Below are 25718 nucleotides of genomic sequence, written 5' to 3'. Positions count from 1 at the left end.
TATATCTGACAGAACACAAATGTTCAACACGTGACTTGTCATTAGCAGTCTTGGTCAGATTTGTTTTTCATTGTCCAGGTGATACATGCGTCCGTACAGACAGGCAGTGACCAGCCCATCAGTCATATTCCAGTGTTTCATGGTCACTCTGCCATCTGCAGCTGTTTCCAGATGCTCTGGCTGCTCCAGGACAAACTTGTTAACCAAAAGTGATGGGTACACATATCTGGTCCCAAACCTCCCCTCTAACAGGAAGTCCATTTTTGACTCTGCCTCTTCCACTTCCTGTCCACAGGAACTGACGTCCGACCCTGCACAGCGGACTAGCGCACAAACCTGCAACAGACGTGATAAATGTGACAAGAGCATCATGACGCAGTTATATGTCCCCAATTCTTCTCTTTCCTACCTGCAGGGCGTAACGTCCGTTCACTGTGTGTGTTCCGGCAAATGCTCCCAATGCGTAGAGCTCTTTACTGCCGCCCGGTGGTAGCCGCCGGTACTGCAGGTGACAGCAAAAGGTGCCATCACATACGTTCACTTTGCTCTCTGTCTCGTTTAGGAGGATAAATGTAAATGGGTCGTACATCATGGAGGAGGTGAAGGTGGTGGGGGAGGAAAGAACTGGTGAAGCAGTTTCAGGAGGAGGAGGAGAATCAAAACAGTTCTCTTTGTGACAGTGTCCAGAGTCTGTCGCTGTAGATGATGTGGACTCACCGCTAACTACCCCCTCCTGTGTGACCACGCTCTGCCCCATCAACACTGGGTCTAAGACTGGCACCCTGGCTACCAGCAGCCTGCCCTTTTCTGGGTCTCCTTTCTGGGCGTGGTGGTACGTGGCAGAAGACGGGGTGTAGATACCACTTCCTGTCATGATCAGTCGGTCATTGCGAGTGTTGGCCGCCAGCAGGGTGACATTGGCACCTATGCTGAAAGCCCGCTGGAACTGGATCGCGTCCAATAGAGGGAGCTGGTTCATCCAGGCTGTGGGGAAGATCAACTGACGAACACCCTGAAAGGGGTCCAAGGAGAAGGAGGACGTGAGGAAAAGAGAAGACCGACCACAGGAACGTAAAGTTGGGTAAAGAGTTAGAGTGGCTGTTTTTCTACCTTCTCCAACAGGGTAACTGTGGGCTCGTGAAACAGGATGTCAAAGCAAATGATGAGACCAAATTTCCCGGCAAAAGGTGTATCAAACGTTGTGATCTCAGGTTGTGGCGGCGAATCGAAGGCCTCCTCAAAGTAGAGGTTGTGTTTATGGTAGCGCGCCACCAGCAGGCCATCTGACCTGTATGAAAGAAGATTCTGTTAACAGCTCCCATAGACCAGGAAATGATGCATTGGTGCACTTGCTAGACTTCAGCTAAACTTTATTTCAATGTCTGCACTGTACCTGAAAACCACGTTGGTGTTGAACTGCCAGCGTCCATCAGATGGACAGGAGGAGGGGTCCGTCTTCAGGGGGCAGGGCTGCAGGTCAGCCATATTGGCCACCAGGTAGAGGTTGTGACGACGGGCCATACAGCTCAGACGCTGGAGAACCTGTGAAACACAACCACACTCAAATGGGATTATATTCACAGACTGCTGCTGCACGGGTGAAGGCTCTGAGCAGCCTAGTGGTGTCTCCGTGTAAGTGCGTCATGTCAGAATGCCTGTTCAATAATAACGTCGAACCTAAATGTGTGATTGTGCACCTCGGTGTTGTTGTATTTGCCTGGTTCTGTGCAGGGGTTCCAGCTCTCCTGCTGGGGGTCAGGAATGGTTTCTAGGTAGCTAGAGATGGACGAACGGCTGAAGTTAAAACCCTGAAGACCATCTTCTGGAAACACCAGGATCTGGGCACCCTGAAGGGAAGAGGAGGGCAGAGTATAGAGCTTAATTACTCTACTGTAGTCATGTACTGTATTAAATGTGCATCATTCTGTCGGCATACAGAGAAATACAACCTCTCATGTTGACTGACTCAATTCGTAATGTTATACCTAGTGTGATTTTCAATCATGTTTACAGATCAAACAGAAACTTATATATCAGTTAGTGGTCTGTCTAATATCAGGGGTGTTTTTAGCTGCTGGGGAAACTTTAATTCTGTTAAATTGAGTGGACTCAGGTAACTGAAATTGAAAAACAAATGTATCGCAACCTTCAATGGCAATGACATTTGAGGCTTTGCTTAAAGGGTGCAAAGACCAATACAATAAAAAGTTATGAATTAATAATAATGTAATAGTTGTATCAGGAAAAAAAAATAGGGTCCGGAAAAATTGTTAAGTTTGACTTTACGGTAACTTTGACATAAATAGTAAACGTTTAACTCTCCTGACCGGACCTGCTGAGCGGCCAGGGCAGCCTGCTCCTCGTAGACATCCAGGTTCTTCTGCATGTGCTGCAGGGCAGCGGGGCGGGACAGGGGGACACGAGGCTCCGGGTTCAGGACTAAGTTGTGCTCATACACAGCGGCCACGTAAGAGTAGTCCACGGCTGGTTCTGTCTGACCAACAGCGGACGTTAGAGAGAAGCTAACAAAAACGACAAGCAGCAAAAACATGGTTTCTTCCACGAGAGACATGACGCTCCTATCCAGACGCACTTGTTACACCATCGCCTGTGTGAGGGGTCAGGAGTACGACAGGGAGTCATCTTATTTGCTTACTCCTCTTGCAAAATAATGGTTCAGTCTATGGGTCAATGACATGACATGCATATTTTTGTGTCCGAGTCCACTATTTCCTCTTAAAATAATTGTATCAATTCATGGCATAAATCATTTCATAAAACCTATCCGGTTTTGATCAATTTGCACCGGTATACATACTGATCCTCACGATCATAATTTGTGCAGTATGCGTTTCAAAATACGTATTTACTTGTCCCGCCCTGAACGGATCACAGAAAAATTGACTGGCAACCTAGCAGCGAGAAATAAACTAACTTTTATTTTGAAAATTCAAGACAGGAAACACAAGGAACATAACCCGGAAGTTCTTTACAAATCGGATGATCTTCATACAACCAGCATGATCAGTACCCGAATTAACATTTGGTAGTGACTTTGAATTGTTTAAACTTATGAGGGGGATTTCGAGAAACTGAGTGTTTAATTTTTCCTCCATGTTTTCAGACGTCTCCATGCGTTTCTGACCAGGAAGTCTTGTTAACATTAGCATTAGCACTTGTCCTGTAGTACAATGTCAACAGCACCAGAGGCTCCAACAGGAGGAGCAGACGCCCCCGTGTCAAAACCCAGCCAGCTGTTTAAGGGCTGCTGGAGCTGCCGGGTCATCTCCGGCGGCGGGTTGGTCCTGTCCGCAGCTTACGTGTACCATGCAGCCCGGAGAGTGATGCGACTAGGTGGACCCACCTCTATGGGGACAGTGGCGCAGATCACCTTTGCTGCTTGTAAGTTCTCCAATAACGTTACAGGTATGACATGGATTGTCGTCTTTTAAGGAATATATGCACAACCGTATTTTATCTTTCAGGTTTGGCTGCATGTGGAGTTGTGATCATCGCTGACCCGGTAGGAAAAGCGCAGAGGAAGACGTGAAGGCTTCTCACGAGAGCATGAATACACGTTTATACTGGCTCTAACATGGACTACCAAGTTGTTTGTGGGCAATATGACACACAGTTAAAGAAGTGTGTACAGTGTGTGGGGTTGACCAAGGATCCTACAATGTTGGAAGCTATCGATTATTTGAATTAAAGATCATATATTTAATCCAAAAGGCAATTTTATATCTCTGTCTTCATTGAAACGTTTAGCATAAAAACACAATTTGTAAGTTATTTCTTACAGATTAATGCAGAAACGTTGTATCCATACCAATGAGTAAAACAACACAACTTATTTTTGGAATCAGTATCAAGACTGACAGTAGAAAATACATATTTAATTATTGAGTTATTGGAATTGTAAGCGTGCTAAACAAAGCTACAACTTCAACATTAAGGGGAATGTATAATGTAAGTTCAGACATTTGCTTTGAGTCGTCCAGAGGTATTTAATGAATGTCTGTTTCTGCTCAGTGTCAACAGACTCGATTTGCTCCACAAAAATACATCCGTGAATAGTAGAAAAGAGACCTGTTCTTACAAGATAAATAGCAAACATCTAAATTAGGAGAGACAGCGAGATCCTTCTTGTGGCACTGGCACCTCTGCGTCACTCAGCGTCAGTCTGTGGCACGCAGCGTCACACAGCGTCCCTCTCTGTCTCTCAGCGTCCCTCTCTGTCACTCAGCGTCCCTCTCTGTCAGTTCAGCGGAAAGATTCAGCTGTGGCACGCGAGCATAATTCGGCAATTGTCAAGAAGCTGAGGGGGCGGAGCAACATTTCCTGAGACATTTCCTGAGAACACCCGTTGTTGTTACGACAGATCAGCTTCCATAAATCAGTTTTATGATTTTAGTTGAGTCACAGGAGCCCCCTGTTCTCTGTATGCATCCTTAGAGTAAGTACGTTGTACTTTTTTGTTTCTCATTCATTTTATTTCAGTATGATTTTGCTGCTTATGCAACAAAATGGAACATAATACACTTTCCAAATTATTACTTTTATAGTCACTTACAACAATCGGCTAAAATAATGAAAATAAATCATCCGTTTTAGAATCATTTAAAAGTATATATTAAAATTAAGACATAAAATGTCCAATCCAAAAATACATGTTTGAAAATATCTTCACTCTTCCTCTGCTTATATGTATATGTATGTCAGTAGGACATATGTTAACTGTTAACAGTTTACAGCATACTTAAATAAATATAAATAAATACAAACACGATTCCGTCTTGTCTTGTCTTGTCTTGTCACGCGTGTTTCTTGTCTTTTGCACATATCTCACACCGACGCCGCTCGTAGATGAAAAGCAATACGTGTTTGGGATCGTGTTATAAAACGTGTTAAAGGGAACGATCTACGTGGATAACCTGTGGATACGTATAGTAGGTCGAAGTAATCAGCATACTTTTAGGAGAAAGGAAGTTGATTGACTGACTTGTACGAAGGAAATGGATCAATAAAACACGTATTGCTTTTCATCTACGAGCGGCGTCGGTGTGAGATATGTGCAAAAGACAAGAAACACGCGTGACAAGACAAGACAAGACAAGACGGAATCGTGTTTGTATTTATTTATATTTATTTAAGTATGCTGTAAACTGTTAACAGTTAACATATGTCCTACTGACATACATATACATATAAGCAGAGGAAGAGTGAAGATATTTTCAAACATGTATTTTTGGATTGGACATTTTATGTCTTAATTTTAATATATACTTTTAAATGATTCTAAAACGGATGATTTATTTTCATTATTTTAGCCGATTGTTGTAAGTGACTATAAAAGTAATAATTTGGAAAGTGTATTATGTTCCATTTTGTTGCATAAGCAGCAAAATCATACTGAAATAAAATGAATGAGAAACAAAAAAGTACAACGTACTTACTCTAAGGATGCATACAAAGAACAGGGGGCTCCTGTGACTCAACTAAAATCATAAAACTGATTTATGGAAGCTGATCTGTCGTAACAACAACGGGTGTTCTCAGGAAATGTCTCAGGAAATGTTGCTCCGCCCCCTCAGCTCCGCAGCTTCTTGACAATTGCCGAATTATGCTCGCGTGCCACAGCTGAATCTTTCCGCTGAACTGACAGAGAGGGACGCTGAGTGACAGAGAGGGACGCTGAGTGACAGAGACGGACGCTGAGTGACAGAGACGGACGCTGAGTGACAGAGAGGGACGCTGTGTGACGCTGCGTGCCACAGACTGACGCGTGCCACAAGAAGGATCTCGGCCCTGCTGTAAATTAGACCGCAAGCAGATCATGTTATACTAGTTAGTGGTCGAATTAAGGCCTTTTTAGCTGCTTCGTAAACGTCAGCCACATCAGAAGTGTTTCATCAAGCTCAGCACCGACACAGAACCTGCAAATCTATACGAATCACAAATGCATCACACAAAGGTACTGAAACCAGCAGAGCCCCGAGGGTGTGATAGTTTCAGTTATATTTTATTAGTGTTATACTGATCTGAGCACAATAGCTCACAAGGAAGAGTTTGATAAGCATGATGCAAGAAAACACCCTAAAGTCATTTTCAGTCGCATAAATGATCATGACATTCAGATTGATTCTTTTTTTTTTAGGTTAAAGAAAAATATGAAAATAGTCGACAGTACATTTAGGCACACTATTAACACATACTGTACACAGATATGCACAATTTTTCATAATCATACATTCATAAATACTGGGATTAAAAAAAAGAAACACCAAGCCTTCCTGTATGGAGAGATGTGCAGAAAGTTAGACGTGACACCTCCTCCACCGTGGGAACAACAATATTCACCTCCCAGTAAGCGAGGCTCCAGTTCACGTCCTCCTCACTCAGCCAATCGGAGTCCACCGGGGCTGCTCAGTGCAAGCAAACCAACCGAAGCAGACTGCAGCAGAATGGGGCTCCGTCCAGCCCACGGCCCCTCCCACAGTTGCTACGGTAAGTGCTCATTACAGGACGCGGGGCCCTCCAGCTGTCAGTTAATAACAACAAAGATCTGTTCACACTCAACAGAACAGGCTTGAAAGCATAAAACGCCACGTATGTGTTAAAAAAAAAGAAGAAGCAGTTGTCTGAGGCGCCTCTGAACTAGTTCTAGCCCAATGAGCTAATCATCAGGCTGCTACACAGAAAACCCCGCTGCCCAACTGACCCAAGATTCCATTCGAGTGGGCGAGGGATAAGTGTAAAATACCCCCCAAACACCAAAAAAAAAAAAAAAAAAAAACCTCAGACTTATAAAACAAGTCTATAAAATAAACATTGTACTTTTACAACAACAGAATGTTAAGTTGTTGGGATGAGAAGATATTTCTTGGGAAGCTTCTTTCATGTTTTCTATTAAAACAAGATTAATTACTTCTTTTTTTTGAGTATACAATGATTCAAAATGCACATGCATTAAAGAAAAAACAAATATTGCACAAAATTAAAGATATTTTCTCTGAATAAAAGTGGATATATCTCCATCTTCATTTCCTTGTAACGTTCAGTCGAGTGAAGGGGAGCTACCTCTAGCGCGCCTCTTGGTCAGTATATACTGTATATAGTTTTAAGGCTGGTTCACTAGCTCACACTGGCACAGTTTCTGACTGAAGACTGCATCTTTGTGCTAAACACACGCTCACACACACGACCAGTCACACACAATTCTGCATGAGCCAAATACACTAGACCAGATAGTGCGTTTGGACCGCCAGAGCAGAGCCTCCCACAGCCGTGTGTCCTCACAGCCGTGTGTCCTCACAGCCGCCTTTTAGGGTTGTTCACGGTCCACTTTGCATTCTCTTTCCTCATATGATTAAGGATATGAAGAACAGCGTTCAGAGTATCCCAACACCAAACCAGTGCGTGCACACACGTATGGAACAGCATGAGCTTTGGTCGTCACAGGTTATGACAGTAGCATTAAAGGGGGGGTGGATCTATTTGAGGATCATGGGTGGTACGTCAGATGTCACGCTTTGGAAAAAAAACACAAAAAAAAACACTGTCTCAAGAGAGGCATTGAGGCTGGAAAAGATGCAGACAATACAAATCTAAATCATCTCTTTCGACCCATATTTGTTCAGTCACATTTTAAAAACAGCGCCTTTAACCCAGTGCCATTGACATATTTGGTTGCTATGAACAAAAAAAAAAGAAGTGTGCAGCTTTTGCAGATAAGATGTCTACAGCATGACGGTAAGTTGGACTACAGCTGAGTGGGCCAGGTCACTGAAGTGGTAAGAGTGAAACGGCCAAAAGACAGAAGCGGGACGGTAAGGCAAGGTGTGGGTCTATGCGATCTACTCCTGCAGTTTAAAAACAATACAGTATCTGTGGTCTGCTCTCTGGACCAGGAGAAAGCAGCATTGACTGGCCCAAGGTAAAGCTAAACACAACTAAAAAGTCCAAAAAGGAGGAGGAAAATATCTAAACTAAAAGAAAAGACTGCCATGTCCAGTCTTGGTGCAAATTACAGGATTGGTGTTGCGCATTAGTGCGTGTGTGTGTGTGTGTGTCACAGAGTGAGAGGAGGGCAGAGTGTGTTGTTCTTCCTTCAATTCTGTCTTGACAGAAATAATCAGCTGGATAATTGGAGTGTTTTCACTGAAAATCGTGTGTGAGGGAAGTGGAAGGGCAGAAATCACACACATACCTCAACGTTCACATCAAGCCCCCCCTCCCACTCTCAAGTCTGTGTGTGTCTAGTCGGCCCATGTCCCGTTGCCTCTGTCCTCTCCTGTCACCTCTTGAGGGACGAGGATTTGAGTTTCTGGCCGTATCTGTGGATGCGTGGCGAGCGGGAGTGCAGCTTGACGAAGAGCTCGGGGAATTTGTACTGGGGGAACATCGTCTCCAAGAAGCCCTCCAGGAAAACGTAGACCAGCCGGCGGTTCATGGGTTGGTACTGAAACATGTCGAAGACGCGGAGTATGCCTTTTCTCGTGGTGTCTGCTCCGATGATGTGCTTCAGCTCGTCTGAGGTCGGGAGAGAAATACAGCGGTCAGGAGCGAGCACAAACTCTCACGGAGGAAATGAAAAGAAGGAACCGTTGCGGTATTTGGTTTGACCTGAGGAGCGTTTATGTCACTTAATTGTCCCTTTAATGTGGCATTAGGCCAGAATGAGGCATGGAGCTGTTTAGTTAGATAACAGAGACATGACACGAAAGGAAAATTGAAGTGAGCAAACATCTTTTACAAAATCAAAAGGGACAGACGAAAGACAGTTGCTTGAAAAGACACAATATGCTTAATATAGATGGAAAAAAAGCGCCGTGCTTGTGTGTGTGTGTGTGTGAGAGAGAGTGACAGAGATGGGGGGAAAGGATGTGGAAGTTGAGGAAAATAAAGGGAGATTTTGGTGAAGTTACTACTTTGGTCTTTGTTCGTCAATTATATTGCATGTCTTCCAACAGTATGTTTCAGTAGATGAGAGTCCCAAATGGGGCTGAGGGATAACTAGATAAAGTGTGTGTGTGTGTGTGTTTACCTGGCATGATGCCCAGCAGACTGGTCTTGGCAGCTATTCGTGTCCTCATGCGGATGCTCTTGTCCCTGCGGGGTGGCGTCTCAGCCAGCATACCGTTGGGCCAGTAGGAATCCCTAAACGGAGACACAGCCACTGAGGGTCATTCATAATTCTTCTGACCAATCAGTTATTTCAAGTAAAAACGTGAGGGGTTACCTGAACTTCTTGACGTAGTCTGCAACCTGCTCAGGTGAGGTCAAGTAGTCCACATGGTCCACTATTTTCCTACAGAGACAAAGGAAAGATGATTCAGGTGGTGCTCCGTGTGACGCTATTCACTGCCCTTCACTCTGCGTACCAGAGAGACTGTCTGAGGCTCTGAACACGTGTGTACTTGTGTTGAGTTCAGCTGTGTGCAAAACATCCTGTGATCTGTGAACTTTAACACCACGATGCTGTTTTCTCAGGTGGACCTGGTTCTGCAATGAAGATGTTCGTTTCCATCGGTCTGTGTACTTATGTCAGTCTGCTCGGTGTATTTTGTGTGTCTGACCTGTTGATGGTGTCTCCATAAGTGGCCCTGATGAGCTGCTGCAGCAGGTTCTTAATGTTCCTGCGCAGCCACTGGTTTTTCTCCTTGAGGTCAAATACTTCATCCATCAGCAGCAGCATTACCCTCAGTGGGATGTTATCATCCACCTGGACACAGATAAACATATGAATGACCATTTAAATATATTTTTGAAAAAAACAAGGAAATGAAAGACGGAAAACAAACCCAACATGACTCACGTTGTCATCAAGCTGAGCAGAAACCCGACAGTGTTCAGGGTCGATGTCAGACTTGGGGAGGAGTGGAGGCACCTGGAAAAAAGAGGAGACATCAGACCCCTTTCACATTGTATTTGAACATCAGCCATCAAACGGACGATTACGGAAAATATATTCTGATGATTTCAACCACAAAAAAAGAAGAAAAAAACCCCCAGTAAATTGCATTGCTTTCCTTTATTAGGATGCACAGTACTTGCTCCATGTGATGGTGTTACCTTGAGAATGGACTGTTTAATGTCCTGACCCAGTCTTTCTGACATGCGGCCCATGTTATCAGAGACCTTGGTCATGCCTTCAGCCAGACTGTCTGGCAGGCCCTTCACCGCGTTGGACACATTTCTCATGGAGCTCCTCAGAGGATTTACAAATGTGTCTATCTGATCGGGGAATAAAACAAAGAGGAGAAAATCTACTTTAGAAAATCAGCAACTCATATCTCTGCGATTACATAAATGAGTTCAAAATCTACAGCCACAATAATTCTGCAGCAAGTTAGTAGTAAATAAATGACCTTGCGTGCAAACTCTCCCTTTCCCTTGTTGTAGGCCTTGTTCTCTAGGAAGTCGTATACATAAGGAATCAGCGTTGGACAGCCCTTCACCATCTCTGGGTTTAGCAGCAACTGACACACATACGCATACAAAAGTTACTGATATACACTCAACAAAATGATGTAAGACAACAAAGGCAACACGAGGATGTGAAACAGTTACCTGGAGGTACGCATTGAGGTCTTTTTTTCTCTTCTCCAAGAAGTCTCTGTCCATGTTGTTGAAGGTCTTCTTCCCTGGCAGCTTGAGGATCGGCACCAGGTTCTCACACTAAAACAGGATATATGCATCGCTCAGAGGGAGACTGAAGAACTGGTACACAAACACCATATCTCTCACACACACACACACACACACCTGTTCAGTGATCCTCATATGGAAGTCGTGGAAGTCAGAGTAGCGGCGATAGGTCTTCCAGCAGTCCTCACTGCCGTCCTGGCTGCGTCTGAACACGGTGATGGCGTACAGCGCGTAGGTCTTACCGTGGTCGTTGCACACCCCTGCAGCACCCCAGAAGCCGGGGAGAGAAGCGTCAGCTACGGCGCCAGGATATACATCCAAAATGGGAATGGAGGATGAGGGGGCAGATGAAAGCGGAAAAGAAAGAATGTGCAGGTTCGGAAATGTGACGGAATGACAGGACAGGAAAGGTAAGGGAGGGGGGGGGGAGGAAGGAAGAACAGAAAAAACAGTGAAGGTGATAAAACGAAAGAAAAAGAATACTGGAACAGTATGAAGTGACAAAGCAGACGATGAATGGAGCTAGGAAATAAAAAGTTCAAAGAAGAAACGTGCAAAGAGGGACCAACAGGGGCTAACATATATAAACACACACACTTATATATACACAATAAATTCACACCCGCTCAACACAAACAGTTACAACAACCAACAAACAACACTTTCTTTAAACCCGACATGCGTACACAAGTTGCCAGAATCTAACAAACTCTTAAAAGTTGGATTCGCAACCCTTTGTGAACATTAAGCAAAAAGTGCCGGAGTGATTTAAACACTCCGCCCTACACTTTTAGACGAGTGTATACGACAGTGTGTGTGTGTGTACCTGTGTCAGAGATGAAGGCATGTAGGTGCATAGTTTCATCATGGCAGGAGTTGGACAAGTCATCCAAAGACTGAAATCACAAGAAACAAGTCATTTAACGATGTAGTTTGCCAACAACAACGCGGTGCAGTGCCGCTTCGCTGTGGAAGATGGGCGACAAAGACAATGCCGGGCACGTCTCCATATCGGGATTATTTTTCTGAGCCCTGCATCAGGGAGTGACGGAAGACCTACTAGGTTTATGCTTCCTGTGGGAGAGCCATTGAAGGATTCTCCTTCGCCGTCATCAGACCCCCGGTAGCTCGGCTCTTTCAACATGTCCAACTCTGCTAGCATGCGGACATAGAGAGGACTCTGCTTGAAGGAGGGGTAGTAGCGCTCATCGCGTAGCATCATGTCATGCACCTGGGACAAATGTGTGTGAAACAGTTTTTGTCAACACTAAAAGCTTTGCAAATAAGAAGATATATAATCTCTCGGAGTTATGGCACGATTCATAAGATCGCCTCATACACAGATAGAAAGAGATTCAGTACATTTCTCTGGATCTCATCAAATATCTCTGGCGTGGGGTCGTCTTTCTGTAGCTTCTCCCCTAGTGTTGTTACGGATGCTTCGTCCACCTGCACCCTGGGAGACGCCTGTCCGCAAAGAAAACAGGTGAAGACGCTAAGATACTTTCTCAAAATACTCGACTACACAAGCTAAAGAAAAGGGTTGGGGAAACACTGGTGCGATCCCTCTCACCTTGTCTGAGAGGTATTGTTCGAAGACGCCCAGTGCAGCGGCCTTCAGCAGCCCCTTGGTGGCGCTGGGCTGCTTCTTGCCGTCCGTCTGCCAGCCCTGCATGGCCTCCAGCTGCTGCTGCGCCGTCACCCTGTAGCCCTCTACGGTGAGCCAGAAGAACAGCTCTGCCTGGGCCCCCGCTGCCTGCATGAAGTCTGGATCAACAGACACACAAGAGTTGGTGTCCGTCTGTCGTCGCACTTTGGTTGCACATGCATGCATAGAAAGAGGCCGGTGCCTTTAACGTCTTGTCCTGCTGCTGCATCTGCTGTTACACTCTTAGTTAACGCTTTTGATATTATGACGGAATAACAAATGACGGCCATGATGTCTTGGCTTTCCACACCAGATCTGACACACGCTCGACTCCTAATTCGCACACAAACACACACTCTACCGTAATCTGTAAAGTGACCTTTTAAAGTCTCTGACAAGGTCATTTGGGACTGAAAACGAGTGCGCCTAACAAGACAGGTTTGGGTTATAAATTCTGGAGAAAATGGAATAAGTTATGGATTATAAAGATGATTAACAGAAATGTTCAGGGTTAAGGCCTTGGGATAACTACAGTGACATTTTGGCATCCGTGGTTCGTGTGATGATGCATTTCCAGTTCCAATTACCCATGAAGAACTGCAGGGCTATGTTGTGGATGAGGATGTGATCCAGTGGGATAACACACAGCTTGCCAAAGTTGGCTGCCAGCTTCAAGGCATCCACCTCCTACAAGACACAGGCAAAAGGAAAAGTAAAGACTGAAGCACAAAGCAGAACAGATAAAACTTCGTCTGTCTGACTCCAAAAAGATACAACTGACTTTGAGCATTTGCAGCTGGGACTTGCAGACAACGTTTTACCATCACACTAACAATAAGTGATGTATGTTTAAGTGTAAGCACTATAGAGCAGCGCTGCAGTCTCTCACCTTGCCAGAGTGTAGTCTCTGGATCCTGGTCTCACACACTTTCTTCACAAACAGAAGACTGTTGATCTGGTTCTTGATCACATTGATGTCTGAAGGACAGAGAAACAGAGACATCAAGGGAGGAGATGAAAGCAGTGCATATATTAAGCCACGTTTTACATGTGTGTCTTCCTATTCTCGTGGCAAATTAAGCTCCTTTCACACATGCACTGCCACCCCGGAAATGATCCAGACATTACCCAGAGGAGCTGTATGTGCCAAGGCAAATCTCAGAATCTTTTCAACCGGACATTAAACGGACTTAGCATGCCAGCTCCCGATTGCAAACGTCTGTGTCGTGGCCAATGTGTGAATAGAGCCACTAATTGTCCCGAGAATTCACAGTGAGCTCGTTGATGACGTTTCTATCGCAGCAAGAAGAGGAGTAATTTACACTAAGACGCCACCGAAAAATATCTAACTGGAGAGACGACGAGATCGGGGAGCTTCTGCCTGTAAAGGCCGACGCTGAAACAGTCCTGAAAATTAAAGGAACAGCAAAAGACTCTGCTGTTTAAGAACAAATCACGAACCGGCTAAGTGACTGAAGCCTTTTTGGGTCACGTCCTGCCCCCGGGAACGCTCTACCCGGGCGCCATTCCTCGCCTGAACCAAGCTGAGTATTTCCAGTAGGCGAGACCGCATCTGACACGGATATTCTCCTGCTGTGTGCTACACGTGTGAAAGGGCAACTCTGGATAATATCTGGACCCGATTCTCCGGACCATATCCATGCTTTGGTTTCACGTGTGCATGCGTCTGTATGTCGGTGAGAAAAAGCGAGTGCCCACCATCTCCGGCAGTGTCCAGAGAGCGGAGGAACTGCAGCTCCTCTAGCACCTTGTCCTTGACGGCCTCCAGCTCAGCAGGCCGGTCTGTGAGCTTCAGGATGTTCATGAAGGCTTCGTAGTTACAGCTGGAGTCCTGGATCTATACAAAAATCACATCCATTTGTATTGTCCTCAACATACTGTACATAACCAATGCAGTTTTTGACCCATTTCATTGACTTTCTTGGTTGTTACTTGGATAGTTTTTTATATTATTTGCACAAAAAGATAGAATAAAGCTAATAGGTAGGAGGTATGGATGTGTGTCAACTCTCACCATCCAGATGACAAACTGGTTGATGTAGTCTGGGTCGCTAAGCTGGTTGATCAGAGGAAGGAGGACACCACGCGCCAGCACCTCCTTCAAAAAAACAAAAAACATCACTGGGCATTTTTTAGGTTAACTCAACAGTTTACACTAGAAGCATGCAGTCACATGGTCTAGCAGGACAGTGTAGTCTATTCAGGAGCCTGTTGTTGGCTCGCTGGCAGCCAAAGTGGGAGCATTTGGCCGGCGGCTCCGGCGCGATAAATTAACAACACAGGATGTAGAACATATCGTGTGACTGAATGTGTAACTTTGCGCCTCATATTTGCATCTAAGACCAGTGAAGTCACGCGTGTCGTGATCGTTCGACAGACTGGGCAAGCGAGAGTGCGATCTCGTGATTGTTTGTGTGCACTCACCCGTAGGAAGTATCTCATGTTCTTGTTGTGGAAATCTCCAGGAGGTAGTAACAGATACAGAAGCAACTCACACAAGTCCCGAAGAAAACCTGCCACACACACACACACAGGTCACATGTCACAGCATCAAACAGCCACACGTTTGTGTGAAGAGTTCTTCAGGGCAGTGTGAACTGAAAGGCACTTTACAAAAGTGCGTTTACCTTCTTCATCTTTGAGTGAAGTGCACACTACGTCTCGACAAATCTTCCTTTCCATCTCCACCTCGGCCTCAAAGAAGGAGTCCACCAGCTCCTCTGTTATGTCCCCTGTTCAAACATCACTCTCCGTCATTATCACCATTAATGCCTGAACTTTCATCATCTGTCTTCGTGGACAATTGCAGCACAATTGTAATCAAATCTTATAATGTAGAGGATAAAAAAAAAACACACAGAATGAAGGATTACTGGAAATGACCATTTGTATGACGAAGTGTTTTAAATGGTTGGTTTTCAGCAAAGATGCACGAGTTCGGACAGCCGTGAACACACGACTGGATGAACGAGACTTGGATTATTCTGCAAGAGTTGTGCGAGTGAGAAAGAAGGCGCGTATGAATGCGTGTGCTCACTTTGCTTGTCCTCTTTGTCAGAGAGGCGATCCTGGGCTTTTCTGAAGACGCGCAAATGAGTGGCAAAGTCGTCCACCAGGCGAGTGGTGAAGTAAGGCTGCCAGTCCACTTCTTTGGACCTTTGAAGATAAACACACAGGAATAATGTAAAATAAATACACAACATTTGGTTTGTATAAAACACTCAATATCAAGAGAGACAGAAGTTTTTCTTGTACCGTGTAGAGAACTGGACGAGGGCATTCTGCAGCGTCTGCCTGATCTCCAATAAAAAGGACTCATCCTCGCTCAGAGTGTAGTACCAGTACTGGATGTAGTCTCTCAGAGCAAACTGGATCACCTACAGCGGCGAAGAAACGGGGAGGAGGGAAATAGAAAATACATTTAGTGAAAACAACAACCCAACAAGCTGGAGATTGGAAAAAAGTATTTTTTTTAAAGACAATTAAATCTTTTTATTGTCAGTGTCGAGTATTAACTGATTACGGGACTATTAGGTCCTAGGAAACCTTGTTAAATCAATAATTTAGTAGTGCTCTGTTGCATACAGTAGAGATACAGCTGAGTAGTATTATAAAATCAAGCAAACACTGTCTACTGCGCTACTATCTGAGCTGCAGAGGGAGGGAGGATTTAGTTATGACGGGTTTTTTTGTGCATATGAGAAAAGAGACAAAAGGAAAATGTGCCAGAAAAATCAATACCATCGATGTCTCTTGGAGAGCATGACGCATGTTTACATGATGTCACACTTAGCTAAAGATCTCAAGGTTCACATGCCGCTGAAATGATTAGTGTGCATTCCCAGGAAGGAAGGGGAGAACAGAGCTCACCATAGTAGAGCCGTCAGTGTCATCTGACCATCAACAAACTGCCGTGTCTGCATTTAACTCGGCCAGCCACGCTGCTTTACGTTGTGTTGTAACCACAGGATCGGGTGGAAAAACACTGACTACCAGACAAAAGCCAGGAGGCTCATCTTGCCCGTCTGCAATGATGACGGACAGCCTCAGCATCATTTAGAGGATCTATTTATGAATGTGTTCAGCTAAAAGAGATTCTGAGTCAATTACCAGCAGAGTCACCGCCAGAGAGTAAAAGCAACAGCACAGAAACCTTCACTTCCACTTTCTGTGAGGAAGGTTTTTCAGGTTTTTATCTGGACAGCATGTCTGATGAGATTAGAGAAGGCCACATAAGTACGGCATCATCTGCTGACATGATGTAAGCAACTGTAACACATTTAAATATTGTTTTGTAGACTAAAGCAGTTTATTTATTACTAAATTAATACAAACCTGTGGTGATCACATCAGTGTGTGGTCCACTACTTTTAAAGACAGCAACAAGTGTGAAGATAAAAAAGAGAAATAGAAGCAGAGCTGAAATTCATTCAGTGTCAAGTCAAGATGGGGAATGTGTGCAAGTGACATTTGTTGGTAGTACCCGTTATAATTTAATAAAGCTATTATTTCATTTAGTTATTCGTCATATTTCTTCCAGAGCTTTTGGTCGATAGTATTTTCATTTGATGGACCAACAGCCAACAACAACTAGCTGACAGACTTCCTGCTCAAGGACCGCTGAGGCTTTATGCACACACTGTTTGACAGAGCATATATAACTTCCACCTACTTCCTGCTGACCTAGGCCGGCTGATGGGTCAGCGACGTAAGTGGGCCAGTGTCCAAAATGTCTGGAGTACAAGTATTTCTTCGTCATAAGCCTGTTATCTTCTGTTGTGCAGAGCTTTTTATGACCATACACTCAGCTATGTCACCTCGTAAGTGGACAGAGGGACAAAGGATAATACTCATGGAGAATCCTGCGTGATGACATTCATGATCCGTACACACCTGTTGTAGTGGTTCATCAATGAAACTGGATCCAGTCAGTCTCCTGTCAATTTTGATGGCCTTCATCTCCAGCTTCATCTCATCCAACGTCTGAAGGAGACAAAGAGACACCCAATGAAGACCTGACTGACCTGCATGGTAAGTCGACCTCATCAACACAGGAACTCGATTTACAACTAATGCATTCGTTTGTGTAGGCGAGGTCAAAATGCATGTGTGCTTCAGCGGGCTTTTACCTTCAGGATACCAATTTGAGTGGGTGGCAAGTAAGACTGCTCGCACTTCTCCAGGTGTTTCTCTGAGTTGATCTTTCCATAGAGCAGAGTGACCGCAAAGCCCCTGAGAAGCAGAAGGGAGAGAACGGCTAAAAGATATCCATCGGGTGTTGTGGTTAAGGTGCCTCTGTAAAGACACGGTGGCTGGTTTAGTGGTCTTCCTGCTCACCCTCCAATGAAGCAGAAGATATAAAAGGCCAGGTAGAATATGGCAAAGGGTCCAAAAGTGACGAGGAACAGCACGACTCCAAGACCCCCCCATCCCCAGATGGACAGACTGGCCTGAAACACACAAAAACAAGGAATAAATACTCTATGTATACTTGGAGATACTCCGGAAATCATTATAGTTGGTCCGAAGAAACACTCCCTCATTACTTCCATCACTGACAGACGTAATGGCAGGTCTTTCAATATGCAGACTAAGACTAACAGTCCAAATATAAGAATGTTTCTTTTGTTTACGATCGTACCATTTGTGTCTGGCGTTACTTTACTGTACAGTCAACAAACCTACAAATTAAATTGAAAGTCTTCTGTTACAAATCAATTTAATCCCCACATAAATAAATCACCCATCAATCAATTCACCACATTAAACTGTTTGTGCTTGACTGCCCACTCTGAGAGTGAAAAGTAACAATAAATCAGGAGCAAGTCAGAGGATTCGAGAAAGGCACCGAACAAGGACGTCATGCAGAGATAAAAACACCTTTCTACAGTGTAGAAAATAATATGTGAAAAAAGACAAGTGTGTTGTTAGAAAGAATCAGGCATAGTGTGTGTGTCTGTGTCACATCCTATGGTTTTCCTGTTATTGTCAATGCAGGAAACCAAGCTGTTGTTTCCATCCAACAGCTCTGTATCCCAGTTCTCCACATTAGTTACTCTAGTACAGTGGTGGCCAAATTATTTTCACTGTGGGCCATATACAGAGAAATATAAAAAGAGTCACGAGTCAAACAATAGTGAATGCAAATTTTTCAACCAATGAAAAGAAAAAAAAAGAAAGAATGCAAGAAAATCAGAGTTTCTAGACCACTGCCATAGAATATTCATTTTCTATCAAAATGATTTCAATAAATTAGGCAACATCTTGTGTTTGAACTAGGATGTGCAACATACACACAGACAGAATGTCCTCCAGACACTGAGACATTATCCTCTCTGCCACAGCCAGCTATGGACAGTCGGATGAAACGCATGCTGCCAACGGGGACAGCAATGTACAAAAACAGGGAGTCTATTGACACGAAGAAAACTACTGCTGAGGAATATGGTCTATAGCAGGGATTCCCAAAGTGTGGTGCGTGCACCCCTGCCTCTAGGGGGGTGCGCGAGAGGAAAAGTGTAATGGCGGTTTGATGGTGTAATAATATTAAATATATTTAAAAAAAATGTAATTTAAAAAGTGGAATTTTTCACAAAATAAAAACATGAATTATAAAAATTCCCTTTGTAAGATTTAAAATTAAAAACGTACAATTTAATAAATGCACTTGCACGTGCGCGGCCTAAAAAGTTTGGGAACCGCTGGTCTATAGTATAGTACGAATGTGTGAACCAGGCTAAGTGCAACCTATGGCTCTACATAGGGCTGGGCGGTATGACCAAAAATGACCAAAAATGCCGGTATACCGGTTGAACCGGTATACCGCCCAGTCCTAGCTCTACATGCAAATCTGAACGTGGTGCATGACGTAGGTATCCGTCTGCATGGGAGGGTGCATGATGTGATGGAAATGATTGTACAACTATAGTATCAAACCTCTAAAGAAATGCATGTCACTTACTTATTGAAAACAAAACAACTAATACACAGAGTGTAGGCAGAGAAATCAGGTTCGAGCAGGAAATATTAGAACATATCAACATGCACTGTAATTACTCTAAAACACTCATTTACATGTAACTGGTCAGTAATCAGTTCTCTTCCCTACCACCTACCATATTTTGCACCAAAGCTAATATAAATGATTGTATTACAATGACTCGGTAGAGGGGGCAGATCTGATGTGGTGGGTCTTGTTCCACAGATTAGCGCCCGGGGAACGACCACCAGTGACTGGTCAGAGGACCTTACCAGATTAACAAAACCGGGATTCCTATGTACATAATGTTTAAAACAAAAAAAACAGGTTATTGCAAAAAGCTGAGTGTACCAGAGTGTATTGAGTGAACGTGAACCCAATGGTGCTGCAGAATGTGTCTAAACTGGCTAGACTACCCTCTCTCTCAAGTCATAACTGGCTGGGACAAAGTCGCTAAAAGCAGCTAGGGTTAGGAGTCTGGGAAGAGAATGGCCTGGCGTAAGAAGAGTTGAGCTAGGAGTGGTGGAAATACAAAGGAATGCTATTCACAGAGTTTATACCCTGCCACAAATCTTACACCGCAGTGTCCTGAACATCAACAACATTGTCACCATATGAGAAAAACAAATAAAACTCTCGGTAATGACTTTCATGCAAACCTCAATGAAGAACTTGACCTGTAGTAACACATCCACTCTGTTTACCTTTCACCCACTCAGTCAGAGAGACGGCAGTGGCTCCTCTGTTGGTTCAGAAGCTTTCAGCTAATCCACTGCAGTCATCAGACACATTTATTACCACCAGGCATAAGCTACATGCTAACAGGGGACTGTATTCTACAGACACACACAGGATAACAGTGTCACGATAAATTCTCATAACTGTGGATTAACCTGAAGCAGCAACTACTCATTGAACCTCTGCAGTGAACAGCATCATGTAGAAACCAGTAAGGGTCTAAGAGCACACTGCCAGACAGTCAGCGCCGGCTAAATCGTTTTTGAAAAACATTTGAATTCCTTCGAGACAGATTCAGTGGATACGAGCTGAGTTTGAGGTTACCAGAATAAACTGCAAGCAGTGTTTCCTGCTTTAGTAATATAAGGGCTTAGATGGCTTTAGTGCTGATACCCAGGTTAAGCCAGGTTAAGCCAAGTTTACGCTGCGTAACTTTCAAAGTCATCAGATTGCTCTACACCACACAACTTGCTGTCTTGTAAGTTTTTCACATTAAATAACCGATAGAGGCTCACACACACTATGAGATATTTCACCGGGAGGAAACTCAAAATGAGCTCTCAAAACTACGTTACACACACACACACACACACCCACCAAGGGCCAGTTATGCTTGTTCATGTTATCGTTGACACACGTCAGCCTGTTTCCACACACGCCTTTACTATTTCCACTATGTAGATCAGTCACTGCGTTGTGTTTATTCATGCAAACATCCATGACCCTAGGTGCAGCAGAAACTATGCTATGTGTCGCAATTGTTCCTATCGTTACACGCGACGCCTCCGACAGGTTTACCCACAACCAGTGCCTCGCACTCTCATTGGTTATAGCTCCCTGACAGACATTTAGCATGCTAGATATATCTGGAATGCAGTGAACCGGTGTATTTGAACAGTTCACACATAGTGCTCGAGCCCCAAGCCTACGCTGATTTGCCTCTGATCTGGGGCTTCTGTCCGGGAGCTCTATTATTGTCGTTGAGTGGAAAAATCAAGGCTAAAGTCTTGTAGCGTGAACTAGGCATTAGGAAGATAAATCCCTGTATCAGTTTAATACAAAATAACAAGTTTCCAATCAGCTTTTGTTTGTGCAGCATTCATGGTTTCTTATTTGGTCTTTTGCCTTTTTTTCTGGGTGTGAAGGCAATTTTCCAACGTAAAAGAAATACTGTCCGAGTCCATCCTACCAAATGCAATCATTCCCTGAGAAAAGTATTTCGATGTAGCTCAAATGTCCCGTCTGACATCAGCAGTGAATGTGGAGGCTATCAGCAGGGCTGTGTGATGAGGCTGTGGAGGCTCTGCAGGAAAGACGATAGCAGACACCCTTGAGTCATTACAGCTTACACGGGGTTTTAAATATGAACCATCTGCTCCAGTGATTAACACCCAAGCCCAACGGGAAAGCACACATCTAAACATCTCGGCAACTCTTCCTTACGCAACCCACACTGCACAGACACATGATAACCACGAGCGTAATAATACTTGCAGGCTCTGAGCAAGAGGTCTGCATGTGAAGATAGACGGACATATGGACGTCTGTTGTTCAAAAACATGTCTTCATATATATTTAAACCACAATTCATTCAACTGATCATCAGTTCTAAAATAAAAAAGGTTTACTTACGTAGCTGTTCATATAATGGCCACGGATCAAGTAGAGAGCTATTCATGCAATGGTATCTTAACTACGACACTAAAATAACTTAGAAACTATTACTTTTAATATATTCATGTCCTAACTCTAGTTGCATCTGCCTGCTTCTCTGTCTGCTACAAAGGTCTTTAAGGGAGCTATTTGGATGTCCTTGACTAAAGGCGCACACACAGTGTTATCTGTGACTTAGATTATTATTTCACAGATTTCCTGGCAAAAACAAATCCATGCAGAATTACACACACACTGCACTGGACACACACACACACACACACACACGTGGTAAGAACTGCTCCAGGATGAATATTGCTATTTCTGCGATGTATGCACGAGTCAACTAGCGCATAGCTGCAACCCCGATGAATGTGGTCATTGGGTGAGAGGTTAACTCAGTCCATTAAAGCTCTCCTGTGGGAGATCCATGGTTAATGCCTCGAAGGGAGAGAAAGTGAGTGGGGCGGACTGATCATGCTGGCCTAATCCACCAGGACCACCATGATGACATAATACAAAGAGCTCTCATATCAGCTTCATGATTAAAACCCTTCGATGAAAAAAAATAAATAAAAAAAGAGTATATAAAAGGAAAACTATCCAATTCAATTTCAAACGACGACAAGAACAATGAAATTTATTCAAAAACAACTGAAATTGCCAGGATTATAAGGAGATGTAAATAGATTCAGTTGTTGTCGTTGATCAGTCTTCTTAGAAAGACTCATCAATCAAATGGGAGTAACATTTTGTGATGATTGTAACACGTTTCTTACCGTTTGATATCTTAGGACACAATTCATTTAATGAAAACATTTGCCCTGTTTGGTTGTCTTCTCCATAGGGAGGTTGGCTGAAAGCTCAGCAGCTATTCTGTCATCTGAAGGTGGTCAACCCACAGTAACAAAGTCAGTAGAGCAGATACTCCACAGGCTAAATCTGTGCTGTGCAATCACCTACGAACTAGACTTCAGCTTTCCCTAAATTAACTAAATACACATTAGGTAGAGCCGGAGAGCAGAAAAAAGGCCAACCATCTCATAATGAACACTGCAATTCTCACCCGAAAAAACACAACCTGAGACATTTGAATAAACTGTTCATCTTTCGCAATCACAGACCAGCTGGTGTAGGACTAGCAGACTACCCACAGATTTGACATACCAGTTAAGATGTAACAAGTTGAGTTTGTGAGATTATATGTATGACATGTGTATCACGAACAGCCATTTGACATTAATCGTTGGCCCTGCTCTAACTTTGCATCTTGGATCATCTGATCACTGCACAAGGATGTACTCCACTTTCTGAAGTGGTAACAGATATACATGTGAGCATATTTAGTATGGGTGACAAATTAAAGAAAAGAGTGGAGAAACACAACTTATCAGATGCTTTGGTCTGGCGGGTTAGAAGCTCCATCATCAAAACACCAAATATCTTTTGGAGGAATGATGTTCATCTCTTCAGTAGAGTTCAAGTTCTAGATCAGTGGCTAAGGTGAGGTACCAATTTAGTCATCTGCTCCCTAGCTGTGTGGCTGAGCACTACTTTGTTCCCCTATTTTTCCATCCCTCCAGCTGTAGTTTGGCACCGCTAACTCCACTGTTACCCTGGGGAGAAATTAGCCACATGCCTCCTCTGACACATACTCAAAGTCCCCAACTATGTCTCTCCACTTTCTAGTAGAGAGAAGCTTCTCCGGTCGGGCATATCTGGAGGTTTATGTGATTCACCCAAGATCCCAATCAAAGAGTAGGAATCATTAGGCCATCAGCATCACCCACTGGGAATTGTACCTCTGCAGCAGTAGGCGTCTGCATCACCTGTGCTGCCCCAAATTTGTTGTTTTAAGTTTAGCAGCTGTAGCCATTCAAATTATACACAAAACTGATACACAGAATGAAGTAAAATATAACTGCTTGACCTCGACACACTATGGATATATCTGGACACGGGTCAGGACGGGACTTGATTCTTCACAGGTGTCCACTTGATTGGCAGTGCCTTCTATGTACCGGTACTTACGTTTTACTTTATGCTTCTATTTAAGGAAGGAGGGAGAGGTGTACTAGACAGGCGGGCCTGATGTGACTGTGTGCTGGCCTTAATGTCTACCAAGCTTTGATTAAGACACCTTAATGAGATTTAGCCAGGGGTGAAAAGTACAGAGATAACTTTGTGTGCCTGTGCATGAACACAAAATAACTGTAAAACGGTGTATTCATCAAGCTATGTGTGTGTACACCATTTGCTCAAAAGGAGTAAATCACAGTCAGACAGAAATAAAGTCTACAGCCAAACTTGATATTACTGTTGAATGTGCAACAGACCTACAAAACACAGCAGCAACATTTGCATCACAACTTTGTGTGCAAACATGCACTCAAAAATCTAATTACATTACAAGCTGGTGTGAAGCCCAAACTCTTCACAGGATGTTCCAATACAAGCCCGTCATTTACTTCACACTAAAGGTTAGCAGGACGTAACATTTTGCAAAGAGCTACTCAGCTATAGTTCTCCACCTGACTGCACATTACACAGAAAGCCTTATTACCGACACTAAGCCTGTACTTAAACTACTAGAGAGGTGCCTAAATGTGGCTAGGTCACTTGTCTCACAGGTGAGGTGGACAGTGCGGTCTTTTTTTGCTTGTGAGCAGGTGTCAAGGCTCTCGTGGATCCATCTATAAAAAAAAAAAATTTAAATCAGGGAACTACCGGTAGCCTGCATTGAGAAACTGCATCGCGTGAGAAGAGCTGTAGCAAAACTACAAAGTCATCACAAAGTGTCACTAACAAACCGGCTCGTCAGGCTGAGTGATCAACCACTGACCAGCGAGAAAGGACCGAAGACACCCTGTGAATATTTTAGGGGAATCATGTGTTAGACTAGTTGTTTGAGTCTGATTAATGGGGAGTTTTTTCTGACCGACAGCTGTGTCTACATGTCTAAGACTTTCCCTCAAGTAAAAGTAAAACGAGAAGGAAACGCCACAACACTTAGCTAATGTCCTTGTTACCAACATAAACGTTAGTGTATCATCATATAAATTAGTTTAGGAAGCACTAACGTTAGTCTACAACTGTGCTTTAAATCAGCCTCGAAGATAGCATGTAGGTAACTTTATTTCGCTTTCATGATTATGTCAAACAGCTAATGCTACCTCTCAGCTCACCTGTGTACGGTGTGATGAAGAAATTCGCTGTTGAGGGACGTTACTCATAATATAAACTTACTCTCGGCATTGCCTGTGTCGCGCTAATTCCAGCACGGTGTTGACAGCGAGGAGCTCATCGTATTAACTTCGTGTTAACTCGTGTCATCCCGGGTTGAGTGGCTCTTTTTAAGCGGCTGAGTGTCGTCCTCTACCCTGTCAGGCTGTGTGTGTTTACCTGCGGGGCTAACGCTAACACCGCTAGCTGCTACACGCTAACTAGCCGTGGCTCTCACTCGGAACAACAAACTACAGTAACGACACGCGCGTCTATTTCACGGGGCGTTTGAACTTACCTCTGCAAACATTGTCCAAAAAGGCTGTGACTGCGGTGGCTCTGGCTAACCCCACCACATTGTAACATGCGAAGAGGAGGGTTTATTTTCTCGGTTAAAAACGGTCGTACTTCCAATCTCCGTACCCTCCTCGGAGCGTCGCCATGTTTGCAAGATTTACGTCTCGGGTGCCCGGTTTCTGGACGTCGCACTGTGATTGGCTGGGAGGCGATGACGCAAAAAACCACATTCGTGACTGATTGACGGGCACACATGCAGCGATCATCGCCACAGACTGACCTGAATATCAGAATATATTCACAATTTATGATATATCTGACTCTAGTTTACCTCAAAAACACTGTGCAGTGAACATACGAAAGCGTCTTTAATGTGTTGGTTAGATTCATTACAAATATTTATATTCTGATGAAGGTGAAACAGTTCGCTGTGAGATTATTCAAAATATATTGCAACTCCATTATGCTAAATTCCATTTTATAAATGATTTTAACTAACTTTTGATCAAA

The 25718-nt window shown here is 43.8% G+C and overlaps 2 protein-coding genes across 3 annotated transcripts; both read right to left on the bottom strand.

Moving 5' to 3' along the window:
• Positions 1–54: 54 nt before the first annotated feature.
• On the bottom strand, positions 55–2551 carry btd (biotinidase; the record flags this gene model as incomplete). Its single annotated transcript, XM_079287781.1, has 6 exons — positions 55–336; positions 410–1012; positions 1111–1288; positions 1394–1542; positions 1698–1847; positions 2333–2551. The coding sequence occupies 6 exons, from the start codon at positions 2549–2551 to the stop codon at positions 55–57; spliced, it is 1581 nt and encodes a 526-aa protein (XP_079143907.1).
• Positions 2552–8289: 5738 nt separating this feature from the next.
• snx13 (sorting nexin 13) lies at positions 8290–25347 on the bottom strand. 2 transcript variants are annotated; one of them, XM_079287475.1, is made up of 25 exons: positions 25210–25347; positions 17657–17769; positions 17449–17551; positions 17213–17302; positions 15575–15696; positions 15357–15475; positions 14947–15051; positions 14744–14832; positions 14334–14417; positions 14018–14156; positions 13188–13276; positions 12886–12985; positions 12224–12417; positions 12013–12117; positions 11711–11881; positions 11477–11546; positions 10768–10946; positions 10573–10680; positions 10371–10481; positions 10075–10236; positions 9818–9889; positions 9579–9724; positions 9242–9310; positions 9047–9159; positions 8290–8532 (listed from the first exon to the last, which is right to left on the bottom strand). In XM_079287475.1, the coding sequence occupies exons 1-25, from the start codon at positions 25219–25221 to the stop codon at positions 8297–8299; spliced, it is 2901 nt and encodes a 966-aa protein (XP_079143601.1). In that variant the 5' UTR covers positions 25222–25347; the 3' UTR covers positions 8290–8296. The 2 variants fall into 2 exon arrangements, with proteins under 2 accessions (XP_079143601.1, XP_079143602.1); XM_079287476.1 differs by having other exon boundaries at positions 10768–10910.
• Positions 25348–25718: the final 371 nt, after the last annotated feature.

This window comes from Melanostigma gelatinosum (genome assembly GCF_949748355.1).
Source record: "Melanostigma gelatinosum genome assembly, chromosome: 17".
In the NCBI taxonomy this organism is placed as follows: domain Eukaryota; kingdom Metazoa; phylum Chordata; class Actinopteri; order Perciformes; family Zoarcidae; genus Melanostigma; species Melanostigma gelatinosum.
The sequence above is the reverse complement of the archived record's forward strand: the minus strand, read 5'-3'. Positions and strand labels throughout refer to the sequence as shown.

Excerpts from the sequence above, each read along its gene's own strand:
- snx13 (XM_079287475.1), bottom strand. Across the intron at positions 11,547-11,710 it reads CCACAGGAAGCATAAACCTA|TCTTTGGATGACTTGTCCAA; the intron begins GTAGGTCTTCCG and ends TTGTGATTTCAG. Across the intron at positions 8,533-9,046 it reads TCTGCTGGGCATCATGCCAG|ACGAGCTGAAGCACATCATC; the intron begins GTAAACACACAC and ends TCCCGACCTCAG.